Source organism: Mauremys mutica, chromosome 7 (genome assembly GCF_020497125.1).
Source record: "Mauremys mutica isolate MM-2020 ecotype Southern chromosome 7, ASM2049712v1, whole genome shotgun sequence".
NCBI lineage: Eukaryota > Metazoa > Chordata > Testudines > Geoemydidae > Mauremys > Mauremys mutica.
In genome coordinates, this window is record NC_059078.1 from 120,212,206 (window position 1) to 120,232,585 (window position 20,380).

General features: G+C 39.3%; 1 protein-coding gene across 3 annotated transcripts in view; it reads right to left on the reverse strand.

Annotated features, from left to right (window-relative positions):
* The window catches only part of SHOC2 (SHOC2 leucine rich repeat scaffold protein), a 107,786-nt gene that overhangs the window by 43,803 nt on the left and 43,603 nt on the right, over positions 1-20,380 (reverse strand). For all 3 annotated transcript variants that reach the window (XM_045024641.1, XM_045024640.1, XM_045024639.1), the window contains one exon: positions 11,894-12,842. In XM_045024641.1, the coding sequence (XP_044880576.1) occupies positions 11,894-12,596 (703 nt within the window). In that variant the 5' untranslated portion in view covers positions 12,597-12,842. The remainder of the gene's footprint in view (positions 1-11,893; positions 12,843-20,380) is intronic.

A 20,380-nucleotide genomic window follows, 5' to 3' on the forward strand; every position in this document is an offset into this window, starting at 1 on the left:
GTGCAACAGATCTTTATTTCAAGTAAGTAAACTGAATCCTAAAACTGAGTGAAGGCTGTTGCCCTGTATAAATCAGATTTTAGAATAGGAAGTGGATGACATCATGACATTGTTTAGTGAGTTGAGGAAAGGAATTTCAAGAGACAGTATAGTAAACACAGTATAATGACCACTGTTAGGCCTTCAGTTCTACATACACCTCTACCTCGATATAACGCTGTCCTTGGGAGCCAAAAAAGCTTACCGCGTTATAGGTGAAACCGTGTTATATTGAACTTGCTTTGATCCACCGGAGTTCGCAGCCCCGCTCCCCCGGAGCACTGCTTTACCACGTTATATCCAAATTCGTGTTATATCGGGTGGCATTATATCGAGGTAGTGGTGTAGCATATAGAGCATGTGGTGAGAAGCTGTCAAACCATGTGATGGTCCAAAATAAAGTGCAATATCATTTTATCACCTTTTTTGGGGTGAAGGGGTTACAGAGACGTGAACTTTTTAAATCTTTGTTACATTCTTACTCTTGTCAGTCTACATTGACATACAACTCAGCAGAAAGATCCTGATGAAGCATCAAAACTAAGTTTCCCTTCTTGCCCACTTCATTGCAAAGGGAAAAATTCTCACATTGGAGATGCTTTCCTTACTGATATGGAAAAAACACAAAACAAAAAAACACTGGAAGTGATTCTGGCAGCTAATATAAGCTAATATAAGTGGTAGAGTACCACTGCCCAAGATCAATGCACTGGGTGGATTGAATACACATCTACTGACTACAACGGAGAACACAGAGATGCTATAAGAAATCAACTGAATAAGTCAACAGCCATAAGTGGGCATGTTCCACTAGATGATCATGATGGTCCCTTCTGACCTTAAATTCTACGAGTCTATTTGAACCATTTGCTTTGTGGACGCAGATGCTTTCCAACAGCAGTTCTCTTGAAAGGAGGGCCAGAATGAACAAATGGAGTCAACCGTTGTTATGACAAATAGCTAGCTGAAAGAACAAACATTTCTCTGGCCCAAATATGTTGCCATCTGCATAGAGTAGTTCTGATAACAGAAAATGTAAAGGGATTTGTGTCAGTAGTGAAAAATCTATCACAGTAACAATATCTCACTGCATTCTTCACGAAGAATTTCTCATAGCCTAAACTGTGCCCAGTGAACTAAGTTGTGAAGATGATACATTTCATCAGGATATAACTGAATTCTTGGATCTTTGCCTTGTCAGGGAGATAATTGTGAGCAGAGCATTAAAGCATACAGAAGATGGCTCTCTCTCAAAGAAAGATTCTGTAGGAACTAAGAGGAGAAACACTGGTGAGCTAAGAACTCAATGATATTCAGACTAGAAGAATCAACTTTTTTGGTTCTCACATGATTCCTGGTGCTAAATTGGATTACTTTGTTGAAACGTTGGGTATCTGAATCAAACAAACACAAACATGTGAGTTACAAACATCCGGATCTGATTATTAGAGAATGAAATTAGCCTTATGGAGACAATATTTTAATGCATGGAAAATTGATATGTTCCCATTACTTTTTGAGGAAGATCCAGAATCACTTCCACACCTGAAGAATATTTTGGACACTATAAGTCACCAAGAGATGCAAATGATTGTTTTAGGAAGAAAACCTACTCATATACGAATAATCCAAATTGAAATAAACTTACTCTTTCAGCTACATCTAGTGGCTAAGATAAAACACAAACAATATACTAAATAGAGTATAAAGTGACCTGCTAAACAAGTGCTGGCTGGTCTCATGGAAAGGTCATCTCAAAAACAAGGGCAGGATTAGTAAAATAATTGAGCAAGTGCCATTATTTGGGGGCGGGGTGAAGAATCATTCTGTGCATCAGCTCTCTTGATAGAGAAATCCACTAAATGGGAGCAATTTTCATATAAAATGCATTATGGAGAGACTAAAATTTCTCCATAATTAAAATAATCTCCCTTATAAAGTTAATGTTCAATTCCCCAATAGCTTCAAAAAATTTTAAATGCTCACTTTCTGCAAATTCTTAGAAGGTAAACTTAGTAGACTGTTCATATAAATGTTCAGAGAAATAAAGTACTTTGAGAAGATGCCAAAATGTCTTCTTTTTAAACATGTCCGTAAAGTCTAAAGAGCAGCAAACACCTCACCATCATCTTCTCATGCACAGTATGTGTTATAAAAGCAGCATGACAAAATCACACGTAAGTGCTGATTGACACTCATATTGTTATTATGAAAAGACTAATAATGTCTCCATAATTAAGGCTGAAACCTGAGTCCCATGTAAGGCTGATTTTGAATACCTGTCATGACAACGAGACCAACTAACATGTCCTACATCCAGAATTTTTTAACTGTTTGAGTTACTCAAAAAACAGAATGCAGCTTTGTTTTTTATCCATCTATCTATAGATAGATATAATTTTGTTAGTATGTACATATGTATTATATACATACACATCTAGAGATTAATATTAAATTAGAGAGAGCGGTTATTTCAATATCAAACAGGGTTCAGTATCTCCTGCCAAAATTCACTGCGGAAAATAACCTTGGGCAGTATACACAATTTGCAATATAGCTCCTTTTCCACTGTATTAAATCTTGTGACTGTCCATTCTATCTCTTCCCATATTTAAGCAGATTGAAATTCTGAAATCCTTTACTACATGATAAATCCTGGACCAGATGACATAGCAATAGAATAAAGAGCTCTTGTTGGACAGTACAAGGAAGAGGACAGTGCTAGTATTAGTGATATCTTTTCATTTTAGTATCAGTTAATGTCTTAAGTAGTGTATCAAGTTGTATTGCTTTCAAGTTTATATTTTTAAAAAATGAATCTATGTTCACTAGCGCCAGCAACAGATTACAAATATTTTCCATAGCTGTGGTATTTATTAATCCCTCACTAGGTTCACTGACTGCAGAATAAAGCAAAATAATCTAGTCTACCCAGAAAGCGATACGAGATACATTAAAGATAAAAAATGTCCTGACCCTAGAAAGTATTACAAAGTAATTGTATAACTTCAGCACGACATACTTCCCCCCCTCTCCCCCACTATTGGATTTGAGTGCATCATTATAGTGGATAGAACGGACCTTTTACCATTTATTTCTGACCGCCCTAAGGAACAGACAAAGAAATACAAGCTAATGGTTTTGATTAATAAATGTAATTTATGTGGAAAACATACTGAGTAGAAAGAATTTAGCCTTTTAGGTGAATGGTCACAGTTATAATTGTTTTATCATTTTTCTGCACAATGATTATAGCATTTGTATAAATGGATTTCATGCATATTTTAAGAGAACTTGAATAATATTTTCTTTGAGTTTAATTTAAGATCTTCCTAACTTACAATATGAATTAATTACAGCACTCAACAAGGAGGAAGGAGGATATACTAGAACTCCAAAATTGTTTCCCACCTGAAACCTGAGGTAAAGGGAGCTTGTATGAGTGCAGCATGTAACAAAAGAAATCAATTACTTTCAAGTGAAGGTTGAAAAATTCAGGGAAATTAGGAAATTATCGGTAAATGTCATCAAACCCATTTCCCAAGGAACATCACACCTTGATTGCAGTCACAATTCCTGGAATGGGGAAAAGAGGTTCCTGTACACACGAAATAAATTCCTCTGTATTGTCAGATCCGCTGAAAGGGGGAAATGAAATGGAAGATAGTACTGGACAGCCCTTGAACTGAAGTGTCATTGAGTAGTGGGACACAGTATTATGAGCTGGAGCTAGGAGGATGATTAACTACACCAGTGCAGCTGCTACACCCACTGTCTACACTGGTGGAGACTGAACAGGTGCAAGCAGAAATTGTGTGTATTGATCTGTGTGCTAAACCAAAAAGTAGACATTTTATAAAATGCAACATTTTATCTCTAACGATTAGTATCAACATTTTTTATGCAAGACAGTTCTATACCAGCAACATGGAAAAATGTAATAAAAATGAGATCAAAGGACTGCGCAAGGTTAGACTAAGTAACAGACTTGCAAACTGAAATGCTTTCTTGACTTCACCACCCCAAGACTTTTCCTCTGGTTCTTCATACTTCTCATGCACACAATCTGACTCACTATCACTTTTGCATTTTTCTATTCCAATATTCATCACTGTGACCTCAATGGAATGGAGATTTGCTAGATATGGAGACTAAGCTGGAGTCCCACCTTAGAGGCAGATTTCTACAGTTGACATTAGGAAGTTTACAGAGTTCAGCTGTATTTTTTCCGTTGGTATCTTTCCCATGGGGAAGAACTAACAATTCAACAGCTAGGTGAAAAGGAAAAAAAAAGCTCTCCTCGGTGTCATCCTTCAGGGCAATTTTACTGACCTTCATTTCTTTCGTTTCTGAGGCTAGAGCAGAATATAACTAAAAGCAAGATTTCAAGATATTCATTAAACCAGGGTAAACCCAGCTGCACCATGGATCTTTAATTGCAATGTAGACCTACCCCCGTATCCCACAAAAAATGGAAACGTAACCCTAGTGAGGGATACAGAAAGGAATATTAATTATAGCAAGTAAAATGTAAGGTGGAAATTTGAAGTTAAGAGTAATTTTGAAGAGCAAGTAACCAAAAGCCTCCTAATTTTATGTCCTTCATAAAAATAAACAAAGCAATCTTTAAGCCTATTTAGAAGCAAGAAGACAACTGCTGAGTCTGCTGGAGTATAGGAAGCAATTAAGAAAGACAAGGATATTGCAGAGAAACTAAGTTATTTCTTTACATCAGTCCTCAAATACAAGATGTTGGGGAAATACCTATTCAGAATCTACTTTTTCAGGTAATAAAGAAAAAGTACAGCCAGAAACTAAAGAGTCAAGAGGAGATGGTTCTGGAACAAGTTTGAAAGGCAACAGTTCACCAGGACCAGATGGTATACACCCAGCACTTCTGAATTAACTACAGGATAGCAAAAGTATTTAAGTTTAAAAAAGGCATTAGATGACCCTGGGAAGTACAGAGCAGCAAAACATTAATACAGCAATAGTTAAAGTAATTGAAATGGCCATTACAATAGAATTATTAAACTGCTTACGTACAGTAGAGCCACAGAGTTACAAACACCTTGGGAATGGAGGTTGTTCATAACTCTGAACAAAACGTTTTTTCAAAAGTTTACAACTGAACACTGACTTAATAACAGCTTTGTACCTTTACTAGGCAGAAGAAAAATGCTACTTTTCCTTGAGTTTTTTTTAGTAGTCTACCTTTAAAACAGTACTATACTGTATTTGCCTTTTTTTCTTTTTTTGGGGGGGAGGGGGTCTCTGGTGCTGCCTGATTGCATACTTTTGGTTCCAAATGAGGTGTGGGGTTGACTGGTCAGTTCATAACTCTGGTGTTTAAATTCTGAGGTTCTACTGTACATGTGATATGACAGTGACAAATCAGCATTGTTTCTGTTAAAGAAAATCTTGTCTCTAATCTACTACAATTCTTTGAGTATGTTAAACCGATTGACATGATTTATTTGTATGCATTGTATGTAGCTGTAGCCACATCGTGATTTATTTAAGACTTTTAAAAAGCCTTCGACAAATACCCTAACAAGACTCCAAGGAAGAGGCGCAAGAACTGGTTTGGGGAAACATTCTTTTGGGGTAAGAAAATTGTGCATTTGCATTTAGGATGGGATTGAGGGGAGGATTTGGGAGAGGGAGAGAGTTCTAGATAGGTGATAATTTTTCACTGGAGAAATTCTCTCATCCTACAGGGAGCATAACAAAAGATCTGCTTCAGAGTATAGGGAGAACGGCACTACCAGAACACAAATTTACCACCACCATTATCAGGGAAGGGGAGAGATGAGGGTGGAGTAAAAAATGAGTGAAGTAGTTAGTGATGAGTACACAAGTGAAAATGTAAATAATGCATTTTTGATGTGGTACTGTAGGCAGGCCAGCAAGGACCTGTCTCATTCTGTCTATGAGGCACCTAGCATACTTTTGTGTTCTGCGTAAATACGAATTCAACTATATTTACAAAGACCTTTTGCCTCTGAACATGTGATTTGAAAATATTCCAGGAATAATATTTCATTGGTACTATGGACATTTTATGGTATTGTAAAAGTAAAAAGTGGAGGGAGGTGGGGAAGGTAACAATGGTAACAAACGAAAGGTGATCCAATTATGAAATATAGCACCTGATTCTGAGACGCGGCTCCTGGTTTTGACAGTTCATAGCACTGTAAATAGCTAGATACTTGATTTGAGGGTTCAATCAGGTAGTTAGACATTATGTGCTATGAAGTACACCCACAAAAATCACAATTTACACTAAAACCTATATATAATTAGAACACCCAGTTCTTTTGGCAAACAGAGAGCAGGAAAACCCATTTTTGCATCCTTTGGTACACATTCCAATATATCCAATAAAATTGTCAAGTTTTGCTGTTACTTTATAGAGAGGACTTCAAAGTGGGATGGCAGTCAAATGCAGCTCAGTAAAAATGGCACATACCAATTTAACATTTCTGCACACTCAGTTTGAATCAGTTTGGCTTACTTTACTCACAACATTTTCACTTCTATGGGTACAGAGCCTATAAAACTCTGGAAGAGCAAGATAGTTTCTATTCTGCCTTGTACACAGTGAACTAAATAATCACTTAGGTACTGATGGAAGAACTTTGTTACTGGTGATAATTTAAAAGGGAAATGGGAAACAGTTTGATTTTCAGATAGAGTTTGCAGACCTAGCAATTGGGGAAAAAATCGATTTCTATGTGGGCACATTTGAAGTACGTTTTGATAAATATGCAATCTTAATGTTTTTACATGGTTTATTTTCTGACTAAGTATTAGGATGTTGTAATATGACTACTGTTTATTATTTTTTCTACAAAGAGGTCAGAGTTCACGTAGTCCTGTCTTATTTTCCCTTTTCTAAATTTATATTGTTCTTAAAACAAATCTCACCAATTCAGCTAAAATCTTTGCTCTGTAAGTTTAATTCTAAGTAGCACCCCTCTTTCAGAAGGCTGAGATTTCAAGATAATGCACACTGGCAGATCAACACAATTTTAAGAAGGCTTTCAATAACACAATCCTATGACCCACTTTTTTTCAAAGCTATATATACTTTTAATTAGGTGTTTTGTTTTATTTATTTGAAACCTGTTTTACAGACCAACAATCTCCTGAAGTCTTCATCATGAAGCCATCACAGTTAAGTACTTCAAGGACATCTTCTACTTGACTGAAGAGAAGGCTATCACAATCCCTGGTGCACCATGACAGTAGACAATGAAATTTCAGTTTCATGACATAATTCTACCCAGCCACCTTTGTTTTTTTAATACCATCTCTCACTGTAGCATAGTAGCAATATTCCCACCTTTTATGCAGGAGATTAGGATTCTATTCCTTGTCCAGGCCAACACTCCGAAAAACACACTCATTACCACAAGGACGTAACTCAGCACCTTCAGCACAGGATTGTACCAATTTAGCTAAATAAGTAATTACCTTAGGAATAGCTGACAGCTGCAATAGGGTCTTATCCTCCATGGATCATCCACTAGCACAGCATACTTAACCAGCATGTTATGTAAATCTGCTTGCTAATACTTTTACTACCAGAGAGTGTTGAACCTTAGAACAATGTAATACTTAAAATGAGAAGAAACTGAATCTGACTTGTTCCATGTTTCATAAAAAGATAATGGTTCATTCTGCCTCCTGCTCTGGAACATAAATCTTGGACTATTTACAAACTGATATTACACAGCATTTATTATACATATACTAGACCTCTATATGTGAAAGGAAAAGACTTAAAAGAATGTAAAGGGACTTGTGTATAATTTGGCCAAAATATAGATTTTGAAAAAATAAATTCATTTGTAAAAGCTTAAAACCAATAAGAAATGCTTCAATGACATTTCTGAAAACTATCCAGTGGAAACGAACAAATACATTTCTCTGCAATTCAACTACGTACTAGCCAACAGTACAGCTTTGTGCTAGATTAGCTCAGTGAAATTGACTAGAAACTGATTACAAAAGTGAAACTGATTAGTCTTCTCATTGTTTAGGCTGAGAGAAACATAAGTGAAAATAAGACTTTTTTCAGTGCCAGGTTCTCAAATTTAGGTGCATACAAATTTAGGTGCATATGCCTAATTTATACACACAAGCCAATTATTTATTGACTATAACCTGTTATATACATTCTCAGACAGCTGATTTGCATACATCAGGTGAGTAAAACTTTGTGAGAGCCTAACTCTGAAAGCTGAAAGTAATTTTTTAACTCTAATTCTTCAAGTTATAAGTAAACTAAGTAAATATCTTTAGCTTAAATGTTTAAATGCTGTTAAGCCCGACAGTGTTCTTTTAAAGAAACTTAAAATTGTAAATTCTTGGGGGCAGGAACTGTCTTTTTGTTTGTACAGTGCTTAGCACAATGGGATCCAGGTCCATAACTGAGTTTTCTAAGCGCTAGAACAATACAATAATCAAGATACAAACAATATCTGGATGTGTGGACAAAAAACATGGTGCTCAGGCCAGCATTTGTCCTGTTTGGTAAAATACCAAATACATTTTCAACAAAAATAGTAAATAATAATGACATAAAAAGTCAGAAAAGGCTGTAATAATAAGAACTCTGAAGCAATTCAAAGTATATGCCTATTATACACAGATAGATACTGTGTGTAAAATGGCTTCATGGAGAAACTTTCAAGACTCTTGAGACCAAGTGTATAAATGGGGGTGGGGGGGGGGTTAAACACACATTTTAATACAACATTGGCCTTGAGATTTAAAAAATACAAGAGTCAGGAAACCAAGTTTCAGCTTATATAACAGTCATTCAAGATCTCCTTTGTATATGTAGTGTTAAAACTATCTACACAAAGCTTTTAAGAAGCTATGCCAAAAGTAAACTGGAAAGCAGCATCTCACTGCATTTTATTTCATATGTTAGTATTAGCATATGTTTATATGGAACACTCCCCAGCTGCATTTTACAGCTATGTCTTTACTGAACTACTGAATTTTTAAGTAACAGAGGGAGAGCACCAGTTTAAGTACCAACACTGCAGAGTGTCCACACTAGCTATGCTGTTACAATTGCAGTTTTGCCCCATATCTATATTTGTGTTGTATGTTACTGTTACAGATGCTTACCTCCTGGTTCCAGACACAGATCCTTGAAGCAATGGCTTGTGGAAGATTTCAAAAAGCTTTTTGGGAGCCCAACAAAATTGTAGGGGAGGCAGGAGCGCCGCCAGCTTTTTTGGCACCCTAGGCGGTAGAAGGTCCCACCCCCAAAATGCTGCCCCTGACAGAGGCGGCGGAAGGTCCTGCCCCCAAAATACTGCTGACGACCAGGGCGGCCGCAGACCCCCCAAATGTTAGTGCTCTAGGCGACCGCCTAGGTCGCCTAATGGGTTGCACCGGCCCTGAGGGGAGGTCGTCAAATTCCTACAATTCCATGGGAAATTCCAATAATTCTGCCTGGAGAAAACTCCCAGAAGGGCCCAGGAGCTAGTGCCATCACCAAGTAATTTGCTCAAAATAGAGGCCAACCTGAATTCTTAGCTCTTTGCTTTTTGCCTGGCAAGAAATGTTTCTGCTGCAGCTTTAGAAAAGTTTCAGCAAAGCACCGAGGCAGCTGTAGCAGGGGTGGGCAAACTTTTTGACCGCATCGGGTTTCGTAAATTGTATGGAGGGCGCCGAGGGCCGGTTACGGGAGGGGGCCGGTTACGGGAGGGGGCCGGTTACGGGAGGGGGCCGGGGGCCGGTTACGGGAGGGGGCCGGTTACGGGAGGGGGCCGGGGGCCGGTTACGGGAGGGGGCCGGGGGCCGGTTACGGGAGGGGGTCGAGGGCCGGTTACGGGAGGGGGTCGAGGGCCGGTTACGGGAGGGGGCCGAGGGCCGGTTACGGGAGGGGGTCGAGGGCTGGCCCCCACCTCCTATCTGCTCCCCCACCGGGACTCCTGCCCCATCCAACCCCCTTTGTTCCTTGATGCCCCCCCGGACCTCCACCACCCCATCCAACCACCCCTTCTCCCTGCCCCAACTGCCCCCGAAACCCCTACCCCTGACTCCCCCTGCCACCCCATCCAACCCCCACTCCTTCCTGACTGCCCCCCCGGGATCTCTGCCCCCATTAAACCCCATGTTCCCCCCACCTCCCCTCAAACTCTCCTGCCCTCTATCCAATCCCCCCTGCTCCGTGCCCCCTTACCGCGCTGCCTGGAGCACCGGTGGCTGGCAGTGCTACAGCCGCACCGCCCAGCTGGAGCCGGGCCACGTGGCCGGCGGCGCTGGAGCCGGGCCACACGGCCACCACACAGCACAGAGACAGGGTCAGGCTGTCCCTGCCCCAGGAGCTCAAAGCCCCACCGCCCAGAGCAGGGGCCGGGCCGGGGCGAGCCTCCCAAACCAGGAGCTCGGGGGCCGAGCAGGCCAGTCCCGCGGGTCGGATGTGGCCCGCAGGCCATAGTTTGCCCACCTCTGGGGTAGAGGATGTTTCAGAAGCACCAGCACAAAGCCAGAGACTGAAATCAGCAGCTGACAGTTCTGAAATACTTGTGCAATGTCCAAATTATCCTGAGGAAGCTGTGTACACCAGATATTAATGGTCAGCTGACCAGCAGTTTGGGGTTTGGAAGTTCACAGTGGGTGCTACTGTTATGAAGATGTGCAATCAATACACTACATTGCAGGAGCAAGAGTGTGGCTAACTTGACAGAGATCATTGAGGGATTTAAACAATTGTATAGAAACAGATAGAACCTATGGACCAGTTCTATGGTCCTAATCCAATCAGCCAAGGAGTTTATTAACAGGGAAGAGTTCTAAGTGCCTAAATCAGTTCTGAAAATGAAACTTACTCCTGTCAGTGTTGCAAGTCCTAACACCTAAATACTTTTAAAAATCTGAGCCTAAAAAACTGGGAATAAATTAGAAGATAAAAAAAACAACTTATTTTAAATCTCTTGTGAATGTTTCATGTTTTTAAAATTGCATTTAATACTTATATTTTTAGAACTGGAGATTAACACAAGAATTTTTTTTGTGTTAAACTCACATGCACACACACTTCATTCATGTGTGTAAGTACTATACGGTATTGCTTAAAATGGTTTTCGAAACAGAGATGCTTCCCTGAATCAAGGCCTGTTCAAAAGTGGTTCAGGAATTCCTGACTATCACTACATCAATCGCTGCTTGAAATGACTAAACTACATTAACTGATACCCCATTTACTTTAAAATTTGAAAGATAAGTCTGTATAATAGATTTAGAATAGTTATTTGCTAGTTATATACTTTTTCATTTGTTCAAAAAAATATGTATACATTAGCAATGATGCATGCAATACCTGGTCACAGCACTAAAAGATTCCATTTATAAATAAATTCGTTAACCATTTATAAGCAGCTGATGTTTCATACACGATTGACCAATTGTTATAGATTGTTACTGTGTCCAATATGTTTCTTATAATTATAGTTTATAACCATCCATAATGCATTTTACTGATGTGCTTGTAACCATCTATAACTTCATATTTACGCCTGTAATGTGCTTATAACATCAATAAATTTATTACCCTTTATAAATGAAACTGTGACCCAACATCTTTTTTAATTAACAGATATACACACAATATATTGATTATACCCAGCACGATCTAACATCATGGTAATGTGGCTGAGAGCCAAAGAAACTAATCTAAGATTCTTCTTGATGATGACGATGATAAAAGGAGGGCAGTATCTATAAAAAATTTTATAAAGCAGTGATCTGTGTGTATCTACCTGCATCACAAAGTGAACTACAAAAAGATTTACCATAAACTTTAAATCACAGTGTAAATGCTTACCAATTTCAGCAGGTAGTTGCTTGATTTTGTTCTCTCGTATGCTAAGCATGGTGAGTTTTGACAAGCTTTTGATATCCTTTTCCACAGTAGTTATACGATTAAAGCGTAGATAAAGAGTGGCAAGAGAATTTAGCCTGTACACCACTGAAGGAATTTCTCTAAGTTTGTTATGCCGTAGATCAAGCATGCGCAATTTCTTCAAGTTATCAAGAGAGTCAGGCAAACTGGTAAGCGAGTTCTCACTTAAAGCCAGTGTCATCAGATTCACAAGACAGCCCACCTCTGCAGGTAGAGACTGCAATTTGTTACTGTATAAATAAAGTTCCGTTAACTGTGTCAACTCTTTGATAGATGATGGAAGCATGTGTATAGACCTCTTGGACAAGTCCAAGCGCATTGAATTCTCTTCTCGGCATTTATTTAGCTCTTTGATCACCTCAGCATTGCTGGATTTTTTGCGAGCCGCTGGGGCTGGATTAGGTCGTTTTATTGTGTTGTCTACTGAAAAAGCTACCCCAGGCTGTGCACTACTGGAGTCCTTCTTTCCATCTTTGGCATCTTTCCCTTTGGTCTTAGGCTCCTTTTCTTTGCTTTCTTTCCCAAATCCTCCAGAGGCCTTAGACTCCTTCTCCCGTTCCTTTGCCAATGGGACTTTCGGATCCTTCTCTTTACAGTCTTTTTCTTTTCCTAGATTACTACTCATGGTGATTCAATGTTTAACAAGCACCACATGAAATCCACTTTTTTCGGTTAAGAAAAAAAAAACAATTAATTCACTGCTGAAAGTACAAGGATCCTTAAAACACAAATATGTTGGCTTGATGGACCAACTTCAGTTGAGTGATACCCATTTGCTACATATTGATTCTGAAGACACTTGTTCCTAATCCTGGTATCGAAAGGTTCAACTTTAAGAGATCAGATGGTCAAATGCTCCTTATTAGAATTTCTGCAACACAAGAGAAAAAAAATAAAACAATGTTAATGTAAATATAACTTTCTTTTAGGTTAAATAATGAGTATTTTGATAGCAAGCATGTGGATACTTAATCAGGTCTATAACTTCCCCATATATTTCATATGAAGAACCCAATCCTAACATTCAAATCCCAAGAACATTGCTTAGGAATGATTGGTATGTAATCTAACACTTAAATCAGCCTCTGTACCGGATGGTTGGACGATAGCTAATGTAATGCTGATTTTTTTTAAAGGCTCTAGAGAAAATTACAGGCTGGTTAGCCTGACTTCAGCACCAGGCAAACTGGTTGAAACTATAGTAAAGAACAGAATTATCAGACACAGATAAACACAATATGTTGGGGAGGAGACAACATAGCTTTTGTATGGGAAATCATGCCTTACCAACATATTAGAATCAACAACCATCTCTTAAAGTCAACAAGCATGTGGACAAGGGTGATCCAGTGGATATTGTCTACTTGGACTTGAGGAAAACCTTTGACAAAGAGCCTCATCAAAGGCTCTTAAGCAAAACAAGCAGTCATGGTATCAGAAAGAAGGCCCTCTCATGGATCAGTAACTGGTTAAAAAATGGGGTGGAAAAAAGGTACCAATAAATGGTTAGTTTTCACAGTGTAGAGAGGTAAACAGTGGGGTCCCTCAAGGATCAGTATTGGGAACAGTGCCGTTCAACATATTAATAAATGATCTGGAAAAAGTGGTAAACAGGTGGCAAAGTTTGCAGATGATACACATTTACTCAAGATAGTGAATGCCAAAACGGACTGCAAAGAGTTACAAAGAGATTTCACAAAACTGGATGACTGGTCAACAAAATGGCAGATGAAATTCAATGTCGATAAATGCAAAGTAATGCACACTGGAAAATATAATGCCAACTATACATACAAAATGATGGTCTAAATTAGCTGTTCCCACTCAAGGAAGATCTTGAAGGTCTCTGAAAACATCTGCTCAATGCACAGCGGCAATCAAAAAAGTTAACAGAATGTTAGGAACCATTAGGAAAGGGATAGGAAATATCATAATGCCACTCTATAAATCCATGGTATGCCTGCACCTTGAAAACTGAGCGCACTTCTGGTTGACCCATCTTAAAAAAAGATAGATTAGAAATGGAAAAAGTACAGAGAAGGGCAACAAATATGATTAGGTGTTTGAACAGCTTCCATATGATGAGAGATTAAAAAGACTAGGCCTGTTCATCTTAATGACTAAGGCGAGATATGATAGAGGTCTATAAAATCATGAATGGTGTGGAGAAAGTGAATAAGGAAGTGTAATTTACCCTTTTACAGAACACAACCAAGGGTCACCCAATGAAATTAATAGGCAGCAGGTTTAAAACAAACATAAGGAAATACTTCTTCACACAATGCACACTCAACCTGTGGAACTCACTGCCAGGGACATTGTGCAGGCCAAAAAGTACTACTGGGCTCAAAAAAGTATTAGATAAGTTCACAGAAGATAGGTCCATCAATGGTTATTAGCCAAGATGGTCAAGGACAACTCCATGCTCTGGGTGTTCCTAAACCTCTGACGGCCAGAAGCTGGAACTGGATGAATCACTCAATAACTGCCCTGTTCTGGTCATTCCCTCTAAAGCATCTGGCATCAGCCCCTTTCAGAAGACAGGATACTGGGCTAGATGGATTGTTGGGATTTGACCCAGTATGGCCATTCTTATGTAATACTACTTGACTGTGGAAGAACTGACTATTAAAATAAGATGAAAGAGTAAGCTTCAATTTTTAAATGTAATATTGCCTTCATTGAAGTGTATGAGTCACCTGCTCCTGTTGCTGGAAGCTAATGCACAACTTTAGCATATCCCGCTGATTAGTGTGTGGGGCACATCTCCCTCTGTACCTGATCCACTGAGGATAAGGGTCCATGTTACAACTTTAATCTGAAGAGACTTGTTCTTTTGTTCAAGCCATAGAGACCCTTGTTTTCAACTATGGAGGCCCTGAGTCGAAGCTCTGGTGTTAGCTAAACTGGAGCCATCAAGTTAACGTTTTATATCAAGAAATCTCTTCTAACCTATTCTGAATCACAATCCTCTCTATTTCTGCAATACATTAAACAGAACCTTGTCACCTATCAACAGGTTTGTGGATTTCGAGATGCAAACAAGCAGCTGAAATTAGATTTGAAGTTCTATTTCAAACAGTCTTACCAAAATAAACAGATACATAAATCAACCAAAAAAGTTTTGAAGGGATATAAACCCTGACCTTACAAGACAGGCAAACCTGCAATTAAGGTGGTAAGGAAGAAACCTCTCCTACAGGCAGTTTATTCCATTACAGCTCGTTTTAGGATATTCTGCATCTTCCTCTAAAGCAGTGGTCCCCAACGTGGTGCCCGCAGGCGCCGTGGCGCCCGCCAGAGCATTTATATGCGCCCGCCTAATGCCCAGCAGGGGAGAGAAGACGCGGCCCCACACCTGCCGGGGACAGAGTGCTGCAGGTGCCGGTGTTCTCTGTCCTCGTGGCTTCTCTCAGGCTTCTCTCTGCACTGCCCAGAAATACTGCCAAAAAAAAACCACGCTCCACCTCTGCAGAATGGACCAAATGTTTATGATATTTATTTTGTAAAAACGCCTTAATTTTTCCTACAGATAGATAAAAAAGAGCAAATTCACATGGTACGGTGAAAGAGTAATTGCCGAATAATTTAATAAATATCTTTTATGTGTAAAATTACCTTTTTTATCTTATGGATTCATATATTATGTAATATTAAATATGATGTTTTTCGCATTATTTAATGTACAAATACAAAATAAGCCTTGAAAAATTGCTGGTGCCCGCCACACTCTTCTGAAAACAGGAATGTGCTACTGGCCACAAAAAGGTTGGGGACCACTGCTCTAAAGCATCTGGTATTGGCTACAAGATTTGAATGACCTCTGGTCTGAATACTGTCCAGCAATTTCTATGTTCCTAAATAAATAGAATTATTAATAGTTCTAATTTGATTCAATCCTGTGACAGAGATCAATCATATTAACCATCTGGTCATTTCAAAGCTCACCAGCAACACATTTTGAAGCTGCCTCTCCAATACATGTCTGTAAAAGACAATAAAGTCAATTTTAACCTTTGATGCTAACCTGCCCGTTTGCCTACAAAAACAACACACCTTAGGAACATAAGAATGGCCATACTGGGTCAGACCCAAGGTCCATCCATCCCAGTATCCTGTCTTTCGACAGTGACCAATGCCAGGTGCCCCAGAGGGAATGAACAGAACAGGGAATCATCAAGTGACCCATCCAGTTGCTCATTCCCAGCTTCTGGCAAACAGAGGCTAGAGACACCATCCCTACCCATCCTGGCTAATAGCCATTGATGGATCTATCCTCCATGAATTATATAGGGGTGGTTTGTTTGTTTTTTTTGTTTTTTTTTAACTCTGTTATAGCCTTGGCCTTCACAACATCCTCTGGCAAGGAGTTCTGCAGGTTGTGCATTGTGTGAAAAACTGTGCAGTGTGTGTGTTCTGCAGTATTTGTTGATGGGGAGTTTCTTAGCATTCTACAAAAGGGTCTTGTTTGCCTCAACCACAAAAGCTATTTTCATTCTTCTTATCAATTCCACGTAAGGAACTGCATTCCCTTTCTGCCACTTATCTTCTGTACTAGCTCATATGGCCCACAGTTACAGTCATAGCAAAATTAAATTTTATACCGTTAAGTAAATCATCAATAAGAACTGAAGACACTGAAATCTTACAGCTAAAATGCAAACTTCTATTAATGTTTAAAATACTCATTCACTTACTTATTATGAATAGGCATACATGCACGCTCACACAGTTTGTTTCCAGGAAGCCTCTGATATCAAAGTATGATCAGTCACTATCCACCATTTTCAGTCACACCAAAGAGTATCAAAGATGAAAAACAAATCTAAAATTATATATTTGAGGGTGGAAGTTGGAGGAGAGAAGGCTACCATAGTTTTCCCCTTGTGATCTGCAGATAGTGCTTCCTAATGGCAGAGATGGGAACAGAAGCTTTAACTTCCAGTCCTCTGCTCTGACTTGTTACTTCTATAGCATCATGCTGTCAAGTAATCGCTGTGCCTTAGTTTACAATGCTTTTGAGAACTTGGCTGAAACATGCTAATAATAATACTTTGTACTCTAAATTGGATTCAATTTACAGTAGCCTAAATGATACCACATTAGTCCCACTTTAATGTACTCAATTGATCCTGTTTTCTTTTAATCCCTTTTGGGGTTCTGTTTTTTTGTTTGTTTTTTTGCCTTTTTTAAAAAAAAAAGAATAATCCAGTTTGAACACTCTTCTAATAGAAAGTGTCTCTGATGTGGAGTCCTCTGAACGTGGGCCAAATGGGGTCAATTAACATCAGACACGTTTTCAATTTAGACTCCTATGTAACTTTTAAAGTATCCAATAATTTGCATTTTGTTCTAGCATAGCAACCCCACTATGTTACATTTTAAACCATTTTTCAGCACTGTATAATTTGTATGCTTTTATGTGGATAGTACAGGAAAGATATTGGCAGAATCTTCAATATACACAAATCCGGGTGGAGCTCAGTTGCCTCACTATCAGCTAACTAAAGTCTCAAATGGTAGTTAACTTGTTTTCAGTACAACTAGAATAGAATACAAACGTTTTGAGGCATAAGTCACAATACTGTCAAATACCATTTCAAAGTTTTGATAAATATGAAAACTATCAATTTATTGTTAATACTGAAGGTCACTCAGGATCCAGGTCCCATTGTGCAAGATGCAGTAAAAGCCACACAGTCCCTGCTCCCCAAAATAGCTTTCAATCTAGTCAAACTTAAGCCATGGCAAGTGTGTTTTGCCTAATACGTTATAGGCAGCGCAAAAGAGGTGGCTCTCAAAGGTATCTGAAAGAGGAGATAGTTCAGGGAGGACATTCCATATGTAAGGGATGGCCTGACCTGAAGGGTCCAAATTATTATTTTTTATATACATTTCAGTTACCTATTAGCAATTTTTCACAAGTGTACCATAAAATCAGCTTCTGTACTTTCTCAGTAACAGCGTAAGCTTTTCATTACAAATATAAAACTATAATGAACACATACACACTTTCACCATTACAAGGCTCCCCATCCCCATTTTTACCCATTTAACCTCTTTCACGTCAGACACTTTTTAAAAAAGTATTCCTTTCTATGATCAGAACAAGATAAACAGTTACTACCAGAGAATTCAATCTTTCATAGCTTTCTTCGAAGCTGATGGTGTCTGCAGGCAGTCAGCTCTGCAACCAAGTGACATGCAGAAATTTAAGACTAATGGCCAGATTCGCAGCACAAAACATACATTCAAAACAGTAAATTAGAAGCAACGAATGGGAAAAAACTAAATGTTAAATATACTGCACACATTTATCTTAAGGATTTTATTTTATTTTGTTTTATTTAAGTTTGAGAACGGAGGCTGTACTGGAAATATACTGCGTCTTTTCAGACCTTGTCTCTTCAAATTAAATGTTTCTCCTTCTCCGAGAAAGATTTGCAACTAGCACTTTCTATACAAACTTAAAATTAACAGAGAGGAAGCAGTTAGTGAGAAGTTCTTTGGACAAAACATGCCTCTGAAACCAGACTAGAGAACACAGAAATACTGTTAAGTCTGGAAACAAGGTTCTGTAGAAGATAAGAATAAGGAATCGAAGCTGACTACACAGCCACTTTTGCCAAGTCTGATTACACTAGCATCTTACACACTGGTAGAGCACCCAGTGTAATGGGGCCTTGGATCCTGATGAGGCCTCTGGGCTCTAGTACTATAATTGTAGGTGGAGTTGGTAGCATCCCCTATTGTTAAGGTTGCTTGACACTTCCCCTTATAAGACCCAATTTTCAGTTGGTTATAACTAGGGTCCTACCAAATTCCTTGTCCATTTTGGTCAATTTCACAGACATAGGATTTTAAAAATAGTCAATTTCACAGTTTCAGATATTTACATCAGAAATTTAAGGGTGTTATAACCATGGAGGTCCCAGCCTCAAACAGGGTTGCGGGAGGGGTCACAAGGCTATTGTAGAGGGGTCGCAATATTGCCACCCTTACTTCTGCGCTACTGCGGACAGAGGTGCTCCATTCAGAGCTCGGAAAGCAGAGAGCAGTGGGCAGCATGGTGTGGGGAGGTCATCACTTTTGGGGGGATGTGCAAGGCTGGCCTTCTGGGTGGGTGACCATCCAGGACCCTATGGTCAGGGGCGCTGTGGTCCCCCCACCACACACACCCAGCCCAAGTCCCCTTTAACCCCCAAGCTCTGGGCCCAAAACCAGACAGGGGCAGGACTGGAGGCAAGGGTGCCAGAACCACCAGCTCCAGAACAGGAGGGGCCAGGGAGTTACATCCTCCAATTTTTAACATGGGTGTAGTTTGGGGGGCAGGGATCACCATTCCCCCACTCCAAAACTGCAAGCCTCAGGCAGGCACAGAGCAGTGCCACAGCAGGGGAGCTGATAACAATGGTATCAATGCTCACCTGACTCCAGTGATATCCTAGTCCCAAACTGACCAAAGGAAGGGGGGTGACTCACTTGAGAGTCCAACAGATCCTTTGTTGTTGCCTAGGCCAGTGTCCTTTGTTCCTGTGAGGCTGGGCTGGGTTTGTCCCATACATGCCCTGATGAGGTGTGAACTGCCCCTCTGCTCTTGGAGAGTTTTTGCCTGGGCTTGTTTTAAGCCATGAGGCCACATTTTCAGCCTCATAAGTATATACATGAAATTATAACCTATAACATTACTATAACAACAATGCTCAGTGCATCATGAGTCTTCCGAAGACACCCGACATGACAAACTTTGCATTGGATACCACACAATCATTTTATAAGGATGAACATGGAGGATGTACAGGGTTCCCCCAAGGCACAGTGTGTCACAATGTGATCGTAATTAAAAACTGAATCATAATGCACTTACACCAGGGAACCAAATTAAGATTAACAGGCTACTTTAATTCTGGAATTTCTTAACTTTTGAACGCTTGAGTTTGCACCTTAATGTTTTTCAAAATAGTGTGTGTGTGTAGTAATACAAATAGCTGACAACCTATATTTAAGGTTGCAACAAAATTTGCATTTAGCAGGATTTTAGTCCTGCTATCTCACAATTTAAGGACTAAATTTATCCATGAAAATTAATACAGTAACTTCAGACTTTTTTTTTTTTGTTAAGTTGGTCCCAATCTTCCAAACACTTATGCAAGTGAAGTGCTTTACATTCATGAGTAGTTCTACAGAATCTTGACTTCAATGGAGCATCATTCAAGTCAAAGAGAATACTCATGCATAAATTTAGGCATTTATCTAAGTGCTTATACAATGAGGGATAGAATCACTAATTTTACAGAGGCAACAAATGTATTCATGTCTCATTCACATTTTTCAGATCCCTCTAGCTAAAGAACCAGTGTCACCACCAATTCTAAGCCGCATACAAACATTCATATAACATTTCAAGGA